The sequence below is a fragment of the Phyllostomus hastatus genome, unplaced genomic scaffold (genome assembly GCF_019186645.2).
Source record: "Phyllostomus hastatus isolate PE091 unplaced genomic scaffold, TTU_PhHast_1.1 phas_scaffold_93, whole genome shotgun sequence".
In the NCBI taxonomy this organism is placed as follows: domain Eukaryota; kingdom Metazoa; phylum Chordata; class Mammalia; order Chiroptera; family Phyllostomidae; genus Phyllostomus; species Phyllostomus hastatus.
The window spans coordinates 16,409,946-16,432,771 of record NW_025334042.1 but is presented as its reverse complement, the minus strand read 5'-3'; the positions used below and the strand labels follow the sequence as shown (position 1 = coordinate 16,432,771).

Here is a 22,826-nt window from a genome sequence, read left to right as displayed (position 1 = left end):
AGCTAAAGGAAAACCTAATGCGAGCAGCTAAAGCACTATCTTGTTCTTGGTGTGGTTACAATTTCCCAAACCTCTTGACCTTCTTTCCTAGATCTCTTTCTTGCCTGGTATCAGCCCTTATGCCATTTTCCACCGCCTTGCCACCTACCACCTGTTTATAGAAGATAAGACTGTTAAGGAGCTTTTCTTAAAACTTCCACCAACCAGGCTATGGTTGCTGGATCTAGCTCACCTGTGGATGGTGAGGTACAAACGCATGAGCTCAGTAAACTGAGCATCGGTATAGCCTAACATGTTGGTGAAGTTGTGGGACCAGTCCAACTTAGAGTCAATGGCCCCGATACTGCTGCCTTCCCGGTACAGGTTCCGGTAAATCTTCGCGGCAACACAAGGTAGCTTTGCAATTAGATCCATACAGTCTTCGTAAATTAACTAAAGGAGAGAAAAGGAAAATGGAAAAAATAAAAAAAGAATTATTAACAAGGAATTCGGCAGGGATGCTATTTGTTCTCCATGGACCGGGCTGTTTGGGTTGATGATTACACACTGAGTGGTTACATACGGAGCATAACAACAATCACCACCTAGCCGAATAACTATTACACCCCAGACACTGCAGTAGATGATTTACTCATACTACCCCAGGTATAATACATTAAAACATTATTCCCAATTTTTACAATTCTACAAAGTATATAATGACCTCCATTTTAAAGACAAGGAAACTGAAGCTCAGAGTATTCAGTTAAATGCCAAAGTCAGACTGTGAGCCCTTATATGTTTTTTTTTTTAAAGATTTTATTTACTTATTTTTAGAGAGGTGAAGGGAGGGAGAAAGAGAGAGAGAGAGAAACATCAATGTGTGGTTGCTTCTCATATGGCCCCCACTGGTGACCTGGCCCACAACCCAGGCATGTGCCCTGACTGGGAATCAAACCTGTAATGCTTTGGTTTGCAGCCCGCGCTCAATCCACTGAGCTACGCCAGCCACGGCGAGCCCTTATATGTTTGATCACGATCTTTCCCGCTGTATGACTCTGCACTCAATGAATGTGCTAAGACACTAGGTTTTAATACTTAATTTTATGTTCCACCTTTCAAAGAAAATTCACCATATGTGCCAAGAATCAAAATAGCGGCATTCAACCATTAACAGCAAAGCCTTCTGATTTTTAAAAAATGTTTATCTATTTATTTATTTTTATTACTATTTTTAAAAGATTTTATTTATTTATTTTTAGAGAGGGAAGGGAGGGAGATAGAGAGAGAGAAACATCAATGTGCGGTTGCTGGGGGTCATGGCCTGCAATCCAGGCATGTACCCTGACTGGGAATCGAACCTGCGACACTTTGGTTCGAAGCCAAAAATGTTTCTTTATTTTAAAAAGATTTTATGCCCTGGCTGGCGTAGCTCAGTGGATTGAGCGCAGGCTGCGAACCAAAGTGTCACAGGTTCGATTCCCAGTCAGGGTACATGTCTGGGTTGCAGGCCATGACCCCCAGCAACTGCACATTGATGTTTCTCTGTTTCTCTCTCTCTCCTCTCTCTCTCCCTCTCTCCCCCTCTCTCTCCCTCTCTCCCCCCCTTCCCCCCCTCCCCTTCCCTTCCCTCAATAAATAAAATCTTTAAAATGTTAAAAAAAAAAAGATTTTATTTATTCATTTTTAGAGAGGGAAAGGGAGGGAGAAAGAGAAGGAGAGAAACATCAATGTGTGGTTGCCTCTCACACACCCTCTACTGGGGACCTGGCCAACAACCCAAGCAGGTACCCTGACTGGGAACTGAACTGGTGACCCTTTGGTTTGCAGGCTGGCACTCAATCCACTGAGCCACACCAGCCAGGGCTATTTTTTTGTTTCTTTAGAGAGAGGGGAAGAGACGGAGCACAACAGGGTGAGAAACATCAATGTGAGAAACATCGATCAGTTGCCTCTATATGCGCCCTAAGCAGGCAGGGGCTAAACTCACAATCTAGGCATGTGCCCTGATGGGGAATTGAACCAGTGACCTTTCACTTTGCAGGATGATGCCCAATGAATTGAGCCACACAAGTCAGGGCAGGCTTCCGTTTTTTAAGCATTTACTATAACAGGCACTGTCCTACATATATTATTTGCACTTTTTCTCTTTTTTCCCAATAATCCTGTAAGGTAATGTATTCTTCATTTTACAAATGAGGAAACTGGGCTTTACCAGGTTAAGCAACTTGCACAAGGTTACCCACTTAGCTAATGAGCATCATCTAGTTTAAACAATTAACTCAGGGCCACTTTTGTTTCACTTACACCCTACTTTCCCCTCTTACCCCTCAAGTTATTTTGAACTAATGCCAAACATCACTCACTTCAACATGTAAATATTTAAGCATGTATATCTAAAAGGTGAAGGCCCTTCATAAACAAAATCACGAAACCATTATCGCACTGAAAAAATAATCAACAAATCCTCAGTATCATTAAATATCTTCTCAGTATTCAAATTTGACTGATTACAAAGAACCCCCCAACATAATTTGATTAGGAATGAAAAGAACCCATAATATGTCTCTGAAGTCTCTTTTTTATCAATTTAGGCTTCCTCTTATGCTTTCCTTTTTTAAATGTGCAATTTATTTGTGGAAAATTCCATCATTTCTGTAGAATTTCCCCCAGATTTTGCTGGTTATATATCTGTGATGCGATTTACCTGTATTTTGCTGTATATAATGTGCACTTTGTGCCCAAATTTTTGAGGGAAAAATAAGGATGCACATTATACATGGGCAATACTAATTCTGTATCTATATAAATGTTTTCACTTATTTTATTTATGCCTATGCATTAAAAGTGTTAACTCTAGAAAGCAATAACAATATCTACATGCAAAATAATACTCTGGAATACAATAATCAGCTTTGTTTCTAAATATAAATAATTGAATTAAAAAATTAAAATGAAATTTTTTCCCCTGAAAATTTGGACTAAAAATGTGGGTGCACATTATACAGGGGAGCACATTATACATGGCAAAACATGGTAACACGTTCCTCTGTCCACTGCATTTCCTATGAACTGAAAGTTAGATCTAAAGGCTCAAGTAGATTGAAGTTCATTTTTTTTAGCAAGACTATTTGATAATTTTGTTGTGTTCATGTATTAAGAGAAACATAATACCTCGTTGTCTCTTTTTGTGATGTTAACAACTTGTTCAACTTTTATGTCTTAATTTTATCTTCTCAAAGGGATTTTAAGTTCCTTTAGGGAAGGTATAGGGTTTCAATGTTTTAAAATAACTTTTAAAAATTCTTCTTTCACCCACAGTTCAACGTATACAGAAAGCATGGAGTAAACACTTGTTAATCGACATTACATAGTGCTATCCTAAAGCTAACTGGTTAAAAGCTCCTACAAGAAGTCATGAAGTTTCAGGAGCTCTGTTGGAACTAAAAGCAAAATTCATAATAACTAGCCTAAATAAGTTAATTTCTATTAAGTCATCTATACTCAATTACTCAGCGAATTTTGTCAATGCCACCAGAATTCAGTGAGAATACTGCGAAAAGCTACTTAAGCAAAAAATAGTTAATACTTCTGCAAGTTCTCAGATTACTTACATCATAATCATACATTCCCCAAGGAAGGAGGTTACTTTCAGAAGCCTACATCAAGGATAGAAAGTTCTAAGGGAACTTGATTCATCAGTAGAATGCCCAGAACAGAATCCCAGGTTAGGCAAACTGATATCTGTGGAGTATACACCAACTTGAAAAATCATTTGGAAAGTATGAATGACCACATCATAAACTACAAAAAGGAGATTATTTCAACATCTACCAGTGAGGATAAAGTTTATAAAGCAACAGGTTATCAGCCCTGGCTGGTGTAGCTCAACGGATTGAGTGCAGGCCTGCAAACATCGCAGGTTCAATTCCCAGTCAGGGCACATGCTTGGGTTGAGGGCCATGTTCCCAGTAGGGGGCGTGCAAGAGGCAACCACATATTGAGATTTCTCTTTCTCCCTCTTTCTCCTTCCCTTTCCCTCTCTCTAAAAATAAATAAATAAAATCTTTTAAACAAACAAACAAACAAACAAACAAAAAGCAATAGGTTATCAGACCAGGTATGACAGTGTAGGTTCCTTACGCTGCTTTTTGTAGTGGTCAATACTGTGCAGTTAAAGAGTTAAAAACAAATGAACAAACAAACAAACAAACAAACAAAACCTGACAGAATCCTGGTCAGGTAGCTCAGCTGGTTAGAGCATTGTCCTGATACATCAAAGTTGAGGGTTTGGTCTCAGGAGGTCAGGGCACATACAAGAATCAACCAATGAATGAATAACTAAGTGGAACAACAAACTGATGTCTTTCTCTTTCTCTCAAACCAATAAAACAAACAAACAAACAAACAAACAAACCCCACAACCAAAACCTGACAAAGAACTCGTGCTCATTTATTCTTTAATAAGCGAAGACTGGAATGCTATTTAGCTGCTTGTACCAACACATTCTTCATCTATAAAGCCTTGGAAAAAAGACATGAAAACATGCCACCATCACAACTGTCTGGAATAAAGGTAACAAAATTGACCATAACCGTCATCATGAACCAACACCTCTATTGCTGGCAAAATTCTGGCCAAGTATTTAGCTATCAATCATTATTAAGAAGACAGAGAAGATGATTAATAGTGAAGAGACCCCAGAGTAGAGTAGACTCAAATTTGAATCTTGTCTCTACCACTTACCAGCTGCAAGCTACTTAATTTCTCTAACCCTCAGTTTTCCCACTCAGTAAAATGGGAACAACTTCTACCTCAAGGGTTGTTCTGAGGATTAAATCAGATCATGAACAAAAAGCACTTAAGTATACTTGGCATGTTCTCAAAAGTTGTTAGGTGTTAGGATGTTTTTATTATAAACAGCTTCGAGACCCACATATTGTTTATAGGCCTTATAGAAGGTGGCATTATTAGCAAAACTTGACCTGTCAGCAAATCTTACTCATCATTAAATTATGACTACTTCACAATTAAACCATTGGTTGCATCAAAGTAATCTGGACTTCAGTGAAGTTAAGCCAAATAAAAAGGGACCTCTTTCAACTCAAGAGGTTATACTATCTAAAGCCATATGAACTGTGATGGAAGAAATGTTGCAGGCAAATGATCCTCTGCAATAAGATGAACTGATGATCATAGTAAACACTCAGATCATATATAAACTTAGTTTTCTGAACAGAAATAACCACTTGAATGCTGTCATATCATTCTTAAATAGTCCATGGTTAAATTAACCAAAACAGAAAACTGAACTGAAATAGTGTATATAACTTTTAAGAGTTACAAGATGTAGCAGCAGAAGAGCATTCAGCTCCACTAAATGGAAGCATTAAAACCTAATTTTTGTCTAGTGTGAACTCATTAGACACACTTTCTAAGGCCGACAAATACATCAGCATGGCTTATACTCTCCAGAACAATCAATAAGTGGCTGCGCACTGAAATGAAGGCAACAGAAAACAGAGGAGTACATCTTAGTGATTCAGCAAAGGACGGTGTGAAGCCGTGAGCATGTCTGGCTGCTGGGAAATACCTACAGCACGAAGGAGCTGTTATCCCCGCTCCACGTGACACACAAGTCAGCTGCACTGTGAGTAGTGGAGGCACTTCTGAGTGGTCAGTTTCTAAAAGACGAGTTTTGAAACACAACTGTAGTTCTTATGTGTTAGGGTGACCCACACAGTTAACAAGTGAACAGCAATTTACAATAAAAAGGAAAGGAAAAACAGTATATTCAGGTTATACAGCCTTCTGAACCTACTGATATGCGGCTCTGTAAATGCTTTAAGTGCTTGTAAACGCGAACACGCCACACCATTCCAACGCCTTCCTCTTCAATGCCAAACAGGCTAATATTAATTGCAAACTCTCCCTCTTGCCTTCCCCCAACAGCAAACATAATTCTCTATACACAGTTGGCATCAAATAAATATTAACCAACAGAATGCAGCAGGATCTGCCAAAGCCCAAGGGGATTTCATCAGCCCAGTGTACCACCGTATGGCTCACTGACCATTCTGTGTCTTGCATCACAATGAACTTTTGGGCCTCTGTGGTGGTTGGGCATCTTACAGTCAAAAATCATTTACTATACCTGTTTTGTAAAAAAAAAAAAAAAAAAAAAAACCTTTTCTATTCCCATACTACCTGTCTCTGAATAAGAAACCAAAGAAAATAAGATGTCCTCCTACAAACTAGCCAGAAAACTTATACCTTACCCAGTGTTTGAGAGTGTGTGGGCTACTGGAAAGAGATGGAGGGAATTAGATACCCAGCACTGGGACAAGGAACAGCAGTCTTCTCCCACTACAACCATAGAGAACAAACATTTCATTTTCAGAAAACAAAGCGCAGCATCCTGAATCCTCGTTCCAGTACACTAACCACCCTCGTACTTCTGACAGGTATCTTGAGTTGGCTAGTCCAGAACTGCGGCCAATTGGCATCAGTCCCCCTGACTCCAGGGCTGCCTGGGCTGCCATTCTCCCCCAACTTGTGAGACCTCTCAAGGCTCTCCTTGAGGTTAGGGTGAGACTGCTGCGACGTCTTCCTCAGGGACCCTATAGTTAAGCCACATCCTTTTTCAATCTTCCAACATGTGTATATATTACAGCAGGGTTACTGAATTACAATTTTTTACATGCGTATCACCCTAACAGAACCAACAATTTTGGTGGATAGAAAGCATGCTCCATATATCTTCATAATCTCAAAGATTGACAAAAAGCAAGCCAAAATAAAAATTTGTTAAATAACTTTCTGGCATAACTCAGAAGTAAATTTTCCTAAAGATTCTACACTCATTTTCTTCCTTCACATTCAATTATTTTGAATCCTCATCACACATCAATCACTGCACCAAATTTCCTACCTCCCAGTACTTGGTTCGGTGGATGCCCTCTGCATATGCTCGGGCGAAGTTGCTTTCACTGTTGAGGGCCGTAATGGCTGCACTGAATTGAGACATGGGGTGTAGATTGTTGGGAAAGTTGTCCAGCATGGTGACCACATGGGAAGGCAGAGCCGCCCTCTTTGCCCACTCTTTTGAGAGCCAAGATACCTGTGGAAAAGGAGACACTGCTCAAACTAGGCTAGGAAAAAGAAGAGAAAAAGGCAGTGACAGTTGAGTAAAGAAAGTACAAGAGAATTCAACCCAATTCACTTATACAGCAGAACTCTCATTTGATTCCTTCCCCTCATTGTACCATTCACCGCTATAAACTACCACCCACAGCCAGATCAGGATTAAGTGCTGGAGACAGAGAAAGGCAAAGGAGGGGAATGAAAAAAGCCAATGTCCTACTCTACCTGTTCCTCTGTTGGGATTTTCCCAGTTACCAGCAGCCAAAATAAGCCCTCCGGCAGGGGTTCTTCCCCACCCTTAGCCTTGGGCAGCAGTTTCTGGCATTCAGGGATACTGTAGCCACGGAAACGGATGCCCTAGAAGGAGAAGAGTAAGAATTACAACGTGTATTTATTCGTCTGGAAATCACATAATTGACTGGTCCCACTCTTTATTAGACATGTCATCAAATTACAGAACTTTTAAAACTTAAATCTTCACATCACTACTTACTTCTGCTTTGAACATTTAGTTTTACTAGTTCATTTATTTAAAAAGTAAGCTTATTTTTAAGTTATTCCATATATATGTATTTTCGACCTTTCAAAATATGAAGGTAGGTGCTTTGTTTTGTTCTCCTTACCCTCAGTGGTCTAACCCATGGAGTGCACGATGACAGTCCGTACACACAGTAATTACTGATGATTAACATGAGTGTCTCTTACCTCATCAGGATCGAGAACTGAAGTTTCATAGACCAACCCCTTCATGCCTCTCATGCCACCATACATCTAAAGAAAAAAAGAGGATGCAGCCAATAGAATAATTTAGGCTACAGGGTGTCAGTGCTTCACGGGATCTTGGAGAGGTCATTTACCTCAGACTTGTAAGACTTCATTTGGGGATGACTTCTGAGAAGTTAACTTACTATAGTATGGACCTTTGCAAGGGAGAATGCTAACGCTGGAAATGACATATTTAAATTGAGAAATCACTACCTTTATTTGATGTTTCTGCTTCTGTTTGCTTCCTTTTCTTATTGAATTTTATTTTTCCTCCTGCCCACCCTCATTCTCTCCAACCAAAGTAAACAGAATGGGACCTATTACAGAGGAAGTAACTAGAGACCAATGGCTGGACACTGCTGTGGAATTGCTGTCTGAGCTAAACAGACTATTATTAGGGTTGGAGGAGAAGCCGCCGTCCTAAGCTGTTCCACAGGGCCTGTAGTTGAACTGGACAGCTGGTACAGCACCAAGTCAAAGACAGAGAGACCTGACTTCAAAAGACAGGGGGTTGGAGAGAGGAATAGAAACTTCATTCATCTCTCCCATAGGTGAATTAAGTTAGGTTCCACTATTAAATCTGTAGAAAACAAGTCTAATTTCTAATTAACCTCATTAAGCACCAACATTTCCCTGTAAGGGACAAAATGCAGGGTCTGGCAGAAGTAACGCCTGCTTGAGTGTGGTTGGTAATGTAGTAATTTATAGCTTTAATTTGAACATTTCACCTCAATTGCCTGGTGTGATATTGTTACATGACAGAATTATATGCTTATGATTTTGTAATAAAAAAAAGAGGGGCGTTATTTGTGCCATACCCTGTACTTTTGAACAGTCAGTAAAAACAGCAGTACTTCTGTTGAAGCACATTACAGAGTTACTTTTCCAGCCAAAACCTCACAACCCTTACCATGTCCACAGTGATCTGGCCCACCACTGTCTTGCCATGTTGCTGCCTGAAGGTCTTAACTCTGGCTTGCTCCTTAGGTATCAAGTCAGCCAACACATCTTTCAAATTCTAAAAAGAGAAAAAATCAAGCTAAGTGATGGTCAAAATGTTGACTACATTTCCTGCAAAGTAGGTATATATGAAGACTGCTTTTTAGAACTTGGCTTTCTCTATCTGCCAGGGAAGATTGGTCAACTACTCTGTACAAATGAGGTTAAAAGAATTAGGCAGAGGAAAAGGGGACTAGGAAATTGTTTTAATGGGCATAGTTTCAATTTGGGAACATGAAAAATTGCTGGAGATGGACAGTGATGATGGGTGTACAATAATGTAAATGTACTTATCACCATTGAACTAATACTCTTAAAAATTGTTCAAATGGCCCTGGCTAGTGTGGCTTAGTGGATTGAGTGCCGGCCTTTGAACCAAAGGGTCGCTGGTTTGATTCCCAGTCAGGGCACATGCCTGAGTTGTGGGCCAGGCCCCCAGTAGAGCATGAGTGAGAGGCAACCACACATTGATGTTTCTCTCCCTCTTTCTCCTTACCTTTCCCTAAAAATAAATAAAATATTTAAAAAAAAATTGTTCAAGTGGTAAATTTTACAGTACGCATATTTTACCAATTTAAAAAAGATCAGGCAAAAATATTTGATATTCCCATTTCACTACTACTATTGAGTGATTTTTATTTTTTAAAAACATATTTTATTGAGTCCTGGCTAGTGTGGCTTAGTGGATTGAATGCCAGCCTGTGAACCAAAAGGTTCCTGGTTTGATTCCCAGTCAGGGTTACATGCCTGGGTTGTGGGCCAGGTCCCCAGGTGGAGGCATGCAAGAAGCAACTGATCTCTCCTACATCCATGTTTCTCTCCCTCTCCCTCCTTTCCCCTCTCTCTAAAAATAAATAAAATCTTTAAAAAAATTCTCTCTTTATCTTTAACCTTTGGCATTTTAATTATGATATGTCTTGGTGTGGTCCTCTTTGGGTCCAACTTGTTTGGGATTCTCTGTGCTTCCCAGGTTTGCATGCCTATTTTCTTTGCCAAATTAGGGACGTTTTCTTTCATTCTTTTTTCAAATAGGTTTTCAATTTCTTGCTCTCTCTCTTCTTCTGGCATCCCTATAATTTGGATGTTGGTAGGTCTAGAGATGTCCCAGAGGCTCCTTATACTATCCTCAGTTTTTTTAAATTTCTTTTTTCTGCTTGCGGTGCTGAGTGAATACTTATTTCTTTATGTTCCAAACTGTTGATTTGAATCTCAGCTTCATTCCCTCCACTGTTGATTCCCTGTAGATTTTTCTTTATTTCACTTACTTTAACCTTCACTTCTGACTAGGTCTTTTTTATGCCGTTGCCATACTCCATGAGTTCTCTGAGCATCCTGATAACCAGTGTTTTGAACTCTGCATCTGATAGGTTGGTTATCTCCATTTTGTTTAAGTCTTTTTCAGGAGTTTTGTTCTGTTCTTTCACTTGGGCCATATTCCTTTGTCTCCTCAATTTGGCAGACTCCCTGTCTTAGTAGTGTAGCCTACTGCAGAAAAGGCACCTATAAATTGTGTGGGGTGGAGCCTTGGGTAATCACCAGGGTGGGGCAACTTGCTTCACTGCTTTGTTGCTCTCTGGGGGAGGAGGGCTCAGAGAGGGGACAGTGCTGCTGCCTCGCTTCTGGAAGTTTCCTCAGCACGTGCCCTGTTTTCAGTCATTTCACTTTTTCCTCATGTGTAATTGATGCCCTTCCAGCTGTTGCCCTGGTGCTGAATCCCAGAGTGGGTGGGTCTGCATAAGTTTTAAGTCTAGGAGGGCCCTTTAAGAAGAGTCTCCTGAATTTCTGGCAGTTTCTTCCGCCACCCCAATCCCCCCTGGTTTTTACAGCCAGAAGTTATGGGGACTCATCTTCCTGGCACTGGAACCCCTCACTCCCAAGGTATCCATCCTGATTTTTATCTACCACACACGAATGTGGGATCGCCTATTCTACCGCCGCTCCACACCACTGTCTCCATGCCTCTCTGCCCCTCCTACCCATCTGGATGAATGTGGCTTCTTTAAATCCTTGGTTGTTGGACTTCCATACAGCTCGATTTTCTGATGGTGCTGGCTGATATTTGTTTTGAGGTCTAGTTGTAATTTTTTTCTGTAGTTGTGCAAGGAGGCGAAGCAAGTTTACTAATGCCTCCATCTTGACTGGAAGTCTCTGAGTATATTACTTCTTAAAATAGTAGTAATAATAATAGTTATAACCACAGTAACAATAACAATGAACACCTCCAGAAGATACTCAGGATAATGATGAGCCTGGGTGGCAGCCAAACTATCCCCCAGCCCTGACCCAGGGTCAAGCTACTCAATGAATCTCAGTCCTCATTTTCAATCCTTACCGTGGAGGAAGCACTAGCATGCCGGGCAGCAAGAACAAGGCAGGATGCATTCTGCAAAGAAAACACAAAAATTTATGCAATAGTTACCCCTCTCTCTTATGTATTAACAAGGAGTGACAGTGACTTAACCTCTCTCTCTTCATCTTAGCCTCTAAGAATGGTATGACAGCATGTTAGAAAGCTGTAAAAAGCTCTGAATAGCTTAGAAGGAGTTACCAAGTCTGGAGGCAGCAGTCAGTTTAAATCTGCTTCTTGCATCCAGAACTTCATTAGCATTTCCTGAGGGCAGACTCTCCTCTCTCATCATCTGGGTTCCAGGGCTACGCTTTGTTAAGCACAGAGGAAAGGTCAGAAAGGCTGTTGTTACAGAGCACCCAGTCTATCACAATCTAGCTGTTAACAGTTCTGAGTGGCTCTGAGAAAAGCAAATGAGGAAACTGACCAATGACTTAACCCTAAGGTCCCTCCTGCACTCAGTCTTCTGGCAACACTTCACTCTCTCCAGTCAGTCTAGGAGAGCCCACAGGCAGAGGCAGCCTTTCACAAGACTACCTCAAATGCTCCTGGAAAAAGCAGAGAAGACAGAACATCTACAAAGTAACAACTGAGAGAAGACTACTCAAAAACATCAATGGAAACTAGGAAACTGGAAAATCTTTAAAGTGCTGAGAGAATAATTAAGCCGCAGTCATGTACCCAGGTGATAAAATATCTTAAAGTGGGTAAAATACAGACCTGAGAGATAAACAGCAGCTGAGTGTTTATGGCTTATATACCTGCACCCAAAGGAATGTTTTCAGATACACTCTGGGAAAATTATCCAGAAAGATAGACCTGCGTGAGATTCCAGAAGGCTGTATATCCCTCACTGCAAAGCCAAGTGACATAACGAGCCTATTTCTATGTTTAGAGGTAGGTCCCCTGCCCCAAAGAGAAAGAGCTTCTATGAGATCAACTGAATTGCAATAAAAAGTTCCCTACCTGCCTCTGAAAATACAACCAGCTGTATACTACACAGCACCTATCCCTGGTTTTAGTTAACCATGGTCCAACAACACTACATGGAAAGTTCCAGAAATAAAGAATTCCTAAGTTTTAAATCTCACGCCATCCTGCTGCGTCCCACTGGGATGTCAATCACCCCTTTGTCCAGCATGTGTGTCTACACTGAGTACACTCCTGCCCCTTCATCACTTAGCAGCCAGCTTGGTCATCAGATCCACAGCCAAGGTATCACAGAACTGTCATGCAAGTAACCCTCATTTTGTTGATACCTAATGATGGTCCCAAAACATAAAGAGTAGCAATGCTGGCAACTGGAATATGCCAAAGAGAAGCCGTGAAGTGCTTTGTTTACACAAAAAGGTGAGTATAACACAATAAAAGATTTTGAGAGATAGACCAGATTCACATAACTTTTACAACAGTATATTATTAAAATTGTTTTACTATTAGTTATTGTTGTTAATCTCTTACTGTTACTAATTTATAAATTAAACTTATGGGTCTGTATGTTTAGGGAAAAACAGTGTACACAGGGTGCAGTACTATTTGTGGTTCTGGGCATCTACTGAGGGTCTTGGAATGTAACCCCTGTGGACAAGGGTGACTACTATACTAACCAGCTAAAAGAGCTTTAGACAGAGATAACTTTTCTGCACAAGACTGTTTTGAAAATAAAATGACCTGGCTGGCGTAGCTCAGTGCATTGAGTGCGGGCTGCGAACCAAAGTGTCGCAGGTTCAATTCCCAGCCAGGGTACATGCTTGGGTTGCAGGCCATAACCCCCAGCAACCGCACATTGATGTTTCTCTCTCTCTCTCTGTCTCCCTCCCTTCCCTCTTTAAAAGTGAATAAATAAAAAATATTAAAAAAGAAAAAAAAGAAAAGAAAATGAGACAAAGTAGGTCCCAGATTCCTCATCTATCATGTGGTGCTAATAGCCACTGCACAACTCACAGGGTCATTCTGTGATAAAATGAACTTGAGAGCGCTTCGAACACGGACGCCAGTGTGGTGACTGCTGAGGGGAGGGAGGTGTAAGGGGACTAACAGGTAATATAAAAAATATACAAATTAATAAAAGCACCTTGAAAACTAAAAAGATTACATACATATACACTAATTCCAGAGCAAGTCTACAGTTTTTCCTCCTTTTGCCAAAAGGCCAGAAATACCTCTTCTAGTAACTACTGCCTCACTGAAAATCATTTGAACCAATGACACTGTATAAATTTCAAAAAGCTACATTCCTAGGATGGGGGTTCAGTAGGGGCCTGAGGCTTTTTGGATTTTAATACCCCTCTTTTTGTTGTGGTAGGACTGAGGACCGAAAAGGGAAGTGACCCTTTAGAAAAAGGTTAGTTTAAAAAGAATCAATCCAAAGCTAAATTCAGAGAGCAGAGCCAAACTAATTATGTCCCTAAAGCACAGGGGGAATGCCGCAACTTGTTACCCAGGACTATCTTCAACTCCTTTCATTAACTTCTTTTTAATAAGATTTTATTTGTTTTTAGAGTGAGGGGAGGGGAGGCAGAAAGAGACAGAGAGAGAGAAACATCAATGTGTGGTTGCCTCTCACATGCTCCCTACTGAGGACCTGGCCTGCAACCCAGGTATGTGTCCTGAATGGGAGTTGAACCAGCAACCCTTTGGTTCACAGGCCCGCACTCAAGCCATTGAGTTACATCAGCCAGGGCTCATTAACTTCTTAAAGAGTTTGCTGTCATTCACTGAGGACCATTTGGGCGAGAAGTAAACAGCTCTTTAGCCTCTTTACCCTACAAGGGGAAAATGGCACTAAAGAACTAACTGCCTACTGTTCCTAGTCACCAAAAAGTGACAAGAGAAAACATGTAAGTTCAAACTTCTGTTTTACAGAACTAATAACCATGTCAAGCCACTCCATGCTCAGTGGTCCCACCTATCTCCTATTACAGAGGCCCCATCTCCCAGGGACTACATCAGCCCTGCAACAAGCCTTTGAAATGTTGCAGTGGTTGGCTGTGTTTTTAAAGGCTACAGGGAAACACATCATCTGAGAGAAGAAAGAAATTGAAACAGCTCCATAATGGATAATTTTTCTCTTTTTTCATTTTTGTATTGTGGTTCAACTACAGTTATCCCCATTTTTCCCCCATTACTGTCCCCTGCCCTACCCACCCCCTACCTCTGGCATTCAATCCTCCCCCCAACAATGGATCATTTTTCCACTTTTAAATCACCTTTAAGTTTTCCACCTTTAAATCACCTTTAAATCTACCTCCTTTCCCTGCTGTCTAAAACAATAAATAAATAAAATCTCCTTTAAAAAAATAAAAATAAAATTTCTTACTTACTGATTTTTAGAGAAAGGAGAGAGAGAGAGAAGCATTGATTTGTTGTTGCGCTTATTTATACATTCACTGGTTGATTCTTGTATGTGCCTTGACCAGGGATACAACCTACAACCTTGGTGTATCAGGACAACACTCTAGCCAACTGAGCTACTGGGCCAGGGCTAAGGTTAAGTCTTAGGGGGAAAATCCATAAAAGATCAACAGAATGAGAGCCCAGATCTTAAGATGAAAATGGAAATTACCTCAGATTGGCGGTCTTTCTTCCACCAGTATGAACGTAAAACAAAGCTTTTTCCCCCTTGTGAGAGAAAACTGCTAGAATCAATGAATGGCCCTCTTCTTTTAATTCATTTAAGAGTAAAACAAAAAACAAAAGAGGAAATCAGAAAGAAAGGGTGGGAGGTCACTTAACAAGGCTGAAAGGATGCAACATCATTAAAAGGAAGCAGAGGGGCGGTGACTCGGCTCAGCCACTTCTCAGACCTGTTCATGTGAATGCTAATTTAAGCAAATAGTTAGGGAAGAGGAATCTGGAGCTAAACTATCACCTCACTTTCACCATCAGCAGTCTTAATTTCCTTTGTAGAGAGCATCTCTGTCATTTAATGAGAAGCCTCAGGGGTAATTTAGAGAGCTGATCTCAATGGTCCCTAATCTCCATCAGCAACACTTCTTAGCCAGATCTCCAATTTGCAAAGCAATGCTCATTTGTGGAGACCTTGGTTATATGGCTATAGAATAAAGCTCATATATTCTGTTTCTATTACTCTTCTCTGCCGCTTCTTGGTTGTGTGACCCTAGCCACGTCATTTAACGTTTCTGAACCTCAGTGTCCTTATCTGTAAAATGGGAACAGTAACAGCACCAACCTCAAATGTTTGCTGAGGCTTAAGTCAATACAGGGTGAGGCAAAAGCAGGTTTACAGCTGTGAGTTTATTCTTGTAGTATAATTTATTATTCTATGTTCCACATGAATAACTATAAATGTACTTCTGCCCCACCCTGTACTTACGAAGCACTTAAAACCATGCCAGGTACATAGCAAGTGCTTTGTACTTGTTAGACAATAATTATATCAAATGAAATAGTATGGCCACTTTCTCACACCCTTCAGTGTAAGGTTTAGTCATATTTTTAGCTAACCCTGCAGCTTAGGAAAAACTCAAGAAATCAGAAAGATTTTAAAGTTAGCAAGTCATTGGTATGACCACTCAAAAGGCTAGAACAGGAAAAATTTCAGTGAGGGCAACTTTACCTAACTATGTAGAAGACAGAGACATGAAGTGGAATCAGGAACAGAAACCTGGGTTCTAGCCCAGCTCCATTACCAAATAACTGAGATATCCAAAGCCAAGCGACTGACTACTGTTTCCCTTTCCTTCTCCATACTTAGGCTAACACTCAAGCTACTTAGATCAAAGTCCAATTCTAAGGCTCCAACAAGGACTTATGTAGAAGTATTCAAAAGCCTTGCTATTTAAAATATGACTGCCTAGCCAATGGCTTAGCATTACTTGGAAATCCTTAGAAACACAGAATCTTGGGCCTCACCTCAGACCTATGGAATCACTAGGTGATTCACATATGAACAATAAAGTTTGAGACACAACCATGGTCCAAAGTGTTAAGCTAAGGAGCAGAGGGCAGAGTGTAAAGGGCCTGGGACTTGGAGTTAATGAGGGTCAAGTCCTGACTAAGTTCCAAGTCCAAATATTGCCCCTGCCCAGCTGCACCACCCTGGCTGTCTGGCCTGACACCTGTGAGTGAGGAAGGACCTTCTTTCTACCTTCTCAGGTTCTTTCCACTTGTCTGGTAATTAAATCTACAAAGGACAGATTAACAAGAGAAAATAACCAAATTTAATACATATGTACACATGGGAAGCCCACCTACACAAGAGATGCAGAGACAAAAGGGAAAATGAGGCACATTTGATACCCTGCGCCAAGGACCACCTTGGGGATTCAGAGGGGAGAAGGAGAGCAGATGTTCAGTAATTAGAAGTTTGCCCTGCCCTCTATCTAGATAGGTCACAAAAAGACATTTCTGGTGATATTTATTATGGGCAAGGGCCCTAATTTAAATTCTTTAAGGGAAAAGTGAATTTCTTGTGAGCCTGCAGTGTCTTGTTGGGCTTTAAGCTCAAAATAACTTACACACTGAAGTGGCATATTTTGGTGAGGCCTATTCTGAACTCTGCCAGGGGTGTCCAACCTTTTGGCGTCTCTGGGCCACACTGGAAGAAGAAGAGTTGTCTTGGGCTATACATTAAATATGCAAAAACCAACAAAAACTGATGAGCAAAAAAAAAAATTTTTTTTTAAACGGTTTTAAGTAAATTTATGATTTTGTGTTTGGCCTCATTCATAGCCATCCTGGGCCACTGGCCACCCTGCCTTGGCTTTCACATCTCTAAACTGGTCATAGTAAAGCATCCAGAACAGGGCCTTCTGCACAGCCGAGCTGGAGAAGTATCTGTTTCTCAGAACTGTATCGACCAACTACCTCCTGCCTCAGGTGTCACAATTCTGCCCTGAAACTGGATCCTAAGAAAGGGGCAGGCAAGCGTGAGGAAGGGATGAATGGATAATTCCCTCTAGCTGGGAACACAAAATGAAATCCCAATTTCCTTTTTAAGGGCTGCCTGACCAAGACGGGAGGAGTCAGGGAGAGGAAACAAATTCAACCTTCATCTCCACCAGCAGAGCAAATGAGTCTAGACAGGAGATGCTGGAGGACTGTTGTACCCACAGCTACACACTGCATTTCCTCTATGTCCTGACTGCCAAAGAAAGCTGCTGAATAGCGCTGTACAGTACATTCAGGCTATACTCACTGATGGGACAGGCAGATTACAAACCTCTGAGTCACCCCTGATTTTCACCTCCCAATTCCTCCCCCCATTTTGGAGGCATTGGCAACTGGGCTTTCGGTTTCCGGTTGCACGCCATGCGTAGAGTCACCCTACTGGAACAGCAGCTGTCAGGTTAATTGGGGAGTCACCTCACCCAACAGGTCAGCTCCTTCACGGGGAGATGGAGATAGCTGCTTCCAAAGATGGGGGTATCACAATCACTAAGAGGCCTTTTCAAACCTGCTGCCACCCTTGCAAGAACTCTTCTAGTGAATTTGCTAGAAGTGGGTTGTAGCTCTCAAATGTGCTAGGATGGAAAAACACAATGAAAAGAATGCCTTAAAGGACCAAAGGGAGAAAAGGACTAATAGTACATGCAGGGAATTCTGCCAAAGGCTTGCCTGTCATACTTCAGGTATTTCTGGAAAAGGGCACTGGCCGAATCACTTATCAAAAATCAATTAAAACGACTCCCTTCTCCCCCCAATTCTAGCAACTGTAGCGTTCTATTTGGATAAGCACTTACTCAATGTAGTTATTTCTCTCTTACTCATCTCGGCCTGTTATCATCATTGGTCCACATCTAGGTCCACAAGGGTGGTCCACACCCTTACTCTACAGGGGAAAAGCAAAATTGTCTTTGATCCTCCCTCGCAGATACATTCAGAGTATGTCCTGCCACATATCCAGGAACTCCAACTTTAAAAGCTTGAGAGAGATGCTCTGAGTTTCGCAGAGTCCTTGTCCTCCATCAACAAAAGATCAGAGCTTGCCAAGTTAGCAGAACTGACTTAGCCGATGAAGCAAATATAATGCACTAATAACTGCTAGGAAAAATCTTGTGCTACAAAGGCTTCCAGTGCAGAGGAAGGACTTGCATTAAAGGAAAAAGAACACACACACAGGACAAAGGCTCTTCTCTCCCCAGAACCAGGTCAGAGAACTAAAGCCATTTAACATCGGTGTTTCACAATGGTGGTACTGGAAGTCTGCCTGCACCTAATAGGCCAGTGAATAGCCTAAGCAGAACAATCAGATTTCATACTTTGACCCCCTTCATACTGAAAATTTCCTTATTCATCCTACCTGTCATTTTCTTTTTTGAATTTTCATTATTGATTTGGAAGACAGAGAGACACACACAGAAACCTCAATTTGTTATTCCATGTATTGATGCAGTCATTGGTTGATTCTTGTGTGTGCCCTGATGGGATCCGACTCATAAGTTTGGTGTATGGAGACGATGTTCTAACTGACTCAGCTACCCAGCCAGAGCTACCTGTCATTTTCTAGCAGACTCTTCCCTACAGGTTTGCTGACCATCCAGCAAGAAAGACAGCAAAAGACACCAATTCAGCTTCAGAAAAAAATCAAAAGTTCTAATTCTTGTCTCAGTAGAAATCCCTACTGTTCTTTAATAGATATTTGCTGAACTTCTATTTATTATGTGCCACACTAAGTGTGCATTTGCAAATAATATATATGGGTTCTGTCACCTTACTCCTTTCTCAGGAACTAGAAACTAGTTCCGTCAGTTCTACTAGAAGTTCTTATATGTTTTAGCTTCTAATGCTTTGCTAGAGGGATTTACAAGAAACTTTTCATACAGTATTTGAAAAAAAAAAAATACCTATGAAGACAAACCTAAAGATAATAGCCTAAACAGATTATTGGTTAGAATAATTACTTTCGAAGTCAATTTTTTTAAATAATCACTAATTCTAAAAAAATGCCTGAACATTCACGAAGTTTCATATGAACATTCAATCAAGTTAGAAACAAAAAGGGCTGCACATGGCCCAACCTAAACAGACCACTGGGGTCTTCAGTCATTGAGGTACTCGAAAAAATGCAAGTTTCCAGATCCCATCCCACCTTTGCTGAATCAGAATCGAAAGAAAGGATTCATGACTGTGCAAGCTGAACAAGCATCCCAGGTGATGATGTCTACTGTGAACTTAACAGACCTTTTAGAATGATATCCTTTAAAAAAGAATAAAGTGAAAAACAGCCCTGACTGGTGTGGCTCAGTGGGTTGGGGGTTATCCCACAAACTGAAAGTTGGCTGGTTCGATTCCTGGTCAGGGTACATTGCCTGGGTTGGGGGCATGTGAGAGGCAACCGCCTGATGTTTCTCTCCCTCTCTTTCTCCCTCCTTTCCCCTCGCTCTAAAAATAAATGAATAAAACTATTTATTTTAAAAAAGCTATGTTAAAAGAAATATAGAAATCTAAGGAATTTGGGCAGTTGAAGGAAGAAATGACAGTTAAAGTCAGCTCTTAAGAAAGATCTATCACTAAAGTAGCCTTTTTTTTTTTTTAAGATTTTATTTTATTTTTAGAGGGAGGGAAAGGGAGGGAGAAAGCGAAGGAAAGAAACATTGATCAGTTGCCTCTTATATACGCCCTGTTCAGGGACTGAACCCAGGAATGTGCCCTGACTGGGAACTGCCACACCAGTCGGGGCCCTCACTGTTTTAAATGTTACATCCTACTCAACTCTATCACATAAAGCACTGACACAGGACAGAAAGAATTAGTGTGTGCTTTAAGAAAAATCCACCAAGTCTGGTTTCCTGCCTTCTGCCCACTTGGATTTCAAGAACTAGGAATGCCAGCCTTTTCTTCTCTATTATCTACTTCACTATGCCTTCCCTCACCCAGGCGGTCACCTGCTACCAATCTAAAGGCCACTTGGAAGAACACATGCAATCATCTCGCCACTAGCACTTGATGAGGCTTTACTCTCCATTTTTCATCTCTGGTCCATCTAGTAAGCATCAACGAATTGCCACTACTTTGGGTAGGCTGGTAATCAAAGTAAAGGCACAGACATCTGAGCGCTTGCTTTTTAAAGTTTTGGGTTTTAAGCTTCAGTAACATTTCACAGAACAAAACTGACTCAGTTTTACTGAACCCTATATCAGACTAGAATTTATATAGAAGAGGTTACAGGTGTAGGCCTGGACAGGTATTAATTTAAGTGTCTTGAAAAAGTCTAGCAATAATCTAGAAATACTTTTGGATTGATTTACTCCAAGTTATCAAACACCCTAGCTTGGAGGAGAACTGTCAATGGTACAGGAAGTAACTAGGGTTGGCTAAGCCACATCAGCATTGAGTCCAGAAGTGAATTGGTGGCCCCACACAAATTCCCAGCCTAAACCCAAACCCAGATCACCTCTGTAAAGTCAGTGTTTTCATCACAAAGCTAAGCCACCAACAGCTAATACTAAAGCCACTTCGTCGTACAAATTCATCTGGATAAACAATAAGTCAATCTCAAGGCTCTGAATAAGACTAGCTCTCCAACTCAGGTGTTCATCATTAAGTTACATGAAAAAACAGAATGACTAATATTTGTGTCTCCTAGCAAGGTTAAAAAAAATATCTCTCTTCAGAAAAGTGAAACTATATATGACCTTGAGACTTAAAGTGGTCGGGGTCAGTTCTCCCATGTCAGAAGACTATTCTCCCCTCCTAAAGCTTAGTTTCACAGGAAGAGTAAAATTGAGTACCAACTAAGCTGCAGGCTAACCTGGAAAGCTCAGACGGGTGCTAGCAATTCTGACAAACTGAAAGGCTTCTTAGTATCCTGACCTTTCTTCTTAAGTATCAGGAAATTTTCAGTCCTGAGACAGTTGGGTTTTGCTAGTTTTAGGGGGTCAAAAGCCTTCTAATGGCTTTCTATTTATAGGTTTCTGGGATCCTCAGGTCCAGCTTTCACAGGAAAGCAAAATAAAAATGGTACTACAGTTATGTAGCCCTGTCATCTCAAAAGCTTTCTGAGCTTCCCCAGAAGCATAAGGGGCAAAATAAATTCTAAAGCCTTTTTCAAATTCACTGCAGCGTTAGACTATCTGCTCTGGGTTAGCAGCTCTGCAATGAGCCAATTATGGTGTCCCCTATTCTGCCAAAAACACTATGTAGAACTTGCTCCTTGTCCCAGGAGGCTTCCTTACCCTGTTGCCTGGCAGGAGAAGCAACAGTCAAGTAAGACAAGTATCTCACAAGTGATCAGCCTCCACCAAATGCAAATTCTACAGACTTCACCTCATTTGCCAACCATGCAAGGTAACACACAGAAAGCCAAAACCATCCTAAGGTTTTCCTTAACTTCAGGTGCTGGCAACTTTAATCTGTCTGCAAAAGAGGAAGTATAAGTTCTTTGCATAAGTCAAGGTCACTTGTGGAGCTGTCCCTGTGTGGATTAGAGAGCTGGGACTCCCTCAGCATAGCAGTTTCTGCTTAAAGGGCCACATTACCCAGACACAAAAATACCGACAATTTGAAAGCACCAACACCTGCAACAATACTCCTATGATCCAAAAGGCAATAAAAGTCAGACGGGCCCCCCAAAATGAGAGGAATCTCTCCTGGGTAGAGCAGACTTAAGAGCAACAGCAAAACCTGGGTGATCGAGTAGTAGGATTGGACATACGACCTTGGGATTACAATCTCCTGCTCAGTTATCTTTACTTAATGGTCTGCTGTCTGGAAGAATAGTCCTTCCGGTTCTTTCTGCAACCGTATGGGATGTCCACGCATGTTTTATAGAGGTGCTCCACCCCACTCAAGCCCTCCTATATAAAGAATAAAGTGAAAGAGTCCCAAGGACAAAGAGGACCCGAGTCCCATTCCCATTACTCTTGCAGGAAATGCTATGGCTTGGTCACTAAGGGCTTAAATAATTGGGGTGCAGAAAAGGAAACGGGCAGCCAGAAACTGATAAGACCCTCCTTACAAAACAGAAGCCGGAATCAACCATCGATCCAGCTCTGGCCCAGTCGAGGAAGCACATCTGTTCACCCAGCCACTCCTCTTATCTTCCACCCCCCACTCCAAGCAGGCTCTTTCCCTAACTCCGAAGGAGCACAACACCTATATTCTCCATGGGTGGATCCTTCTCCTAGGACCACGCATCACCCTCTTACACCCCAAACATGCGGGTGGACAGTACCCTCTCCAGGCGCACAAAACCACATTCTGGGGGCAAGCGGGGAGTGATCACTTCTCTTGCAGGGGCCGGAAAGCCAGCGTACCACATGGCCCCGGGAGGTCCGTGAAAGGCTGGCGGCCAGCCAAGAGCAGGGCCCCTTTAAGGCGTGCTGGGGCGCGTACGGGTAGGGGAGGAAGACCCCGGGGCTTGAGGGCCGCAATGCTACAGCCCCACCCAGGGACCTCGCGCTCCCTCCCACAGTTGCTCACCTTGGCTCCGATGAGCCGGGCGGCTGCAGTGAGTAAAGCCATGGCAGGAGAACTCGGGAATCTGGCGGGGAGGGAGGGAGGGGAGAGAGCTGCGGCAGGAACGGGAGCCGCCGCCGCTGCACCAGACACCGCGCCAACGGGTGGACAAGGTTGAAAGGAGGCGGCCGAGGAAAAGGATAGACGAACCGGCGGCGGCGCCCAGCTCGA

At 41.7% G+C, this 22,826-nt stretch overlaps 1 protein-coding gene across 1 annotated transcript in view; it reads right to left on the bottom strand.

Moving 5' to 3' along the window:
- Nucleotides 1-22,826, bottom strand: part of CS (citrate synthase) — a 25,790-nt gene extending 2,964 nt beyond the window's left edge. Inside the window, exons 1-7 of the mRNA XM_045830167.1 lie at nucleotides 22,620-22,826; nucleotides 11,220-11,270; nucleotides 8,799-8,906; nucleotides 7,829-7,894; nucleotides 7,349-7,480; nucleotides 6,912-7,100; nucleotides 233-432 (exon numbers count right to left, since the gene is read on the bottom strand). Of these exons, the coding sequence (XP_045686123.1) occupies nucleotides 233-432; nucleotides 6,912-7,100; nucleotides 7,349-7,480; nucleotides 7,829-7,894; nucleotides 8,799-8,906; nucleotides 11,220-11,270; nucleotides 22,620-22,661 (788 nt within the window). The 5' untranslated portion in view covers nucleotides 22,662-22,826. The remainder of the gene's footprint in view (nucleotides 1-232; nucleotides 433-6,911; nucleotides 7,101-7,348; nucleotides 7,481-7,828; nucleotides 7,895-8,798; nucleotides 8,907-11,219; nucleotides 11,271-22,619) is intronic.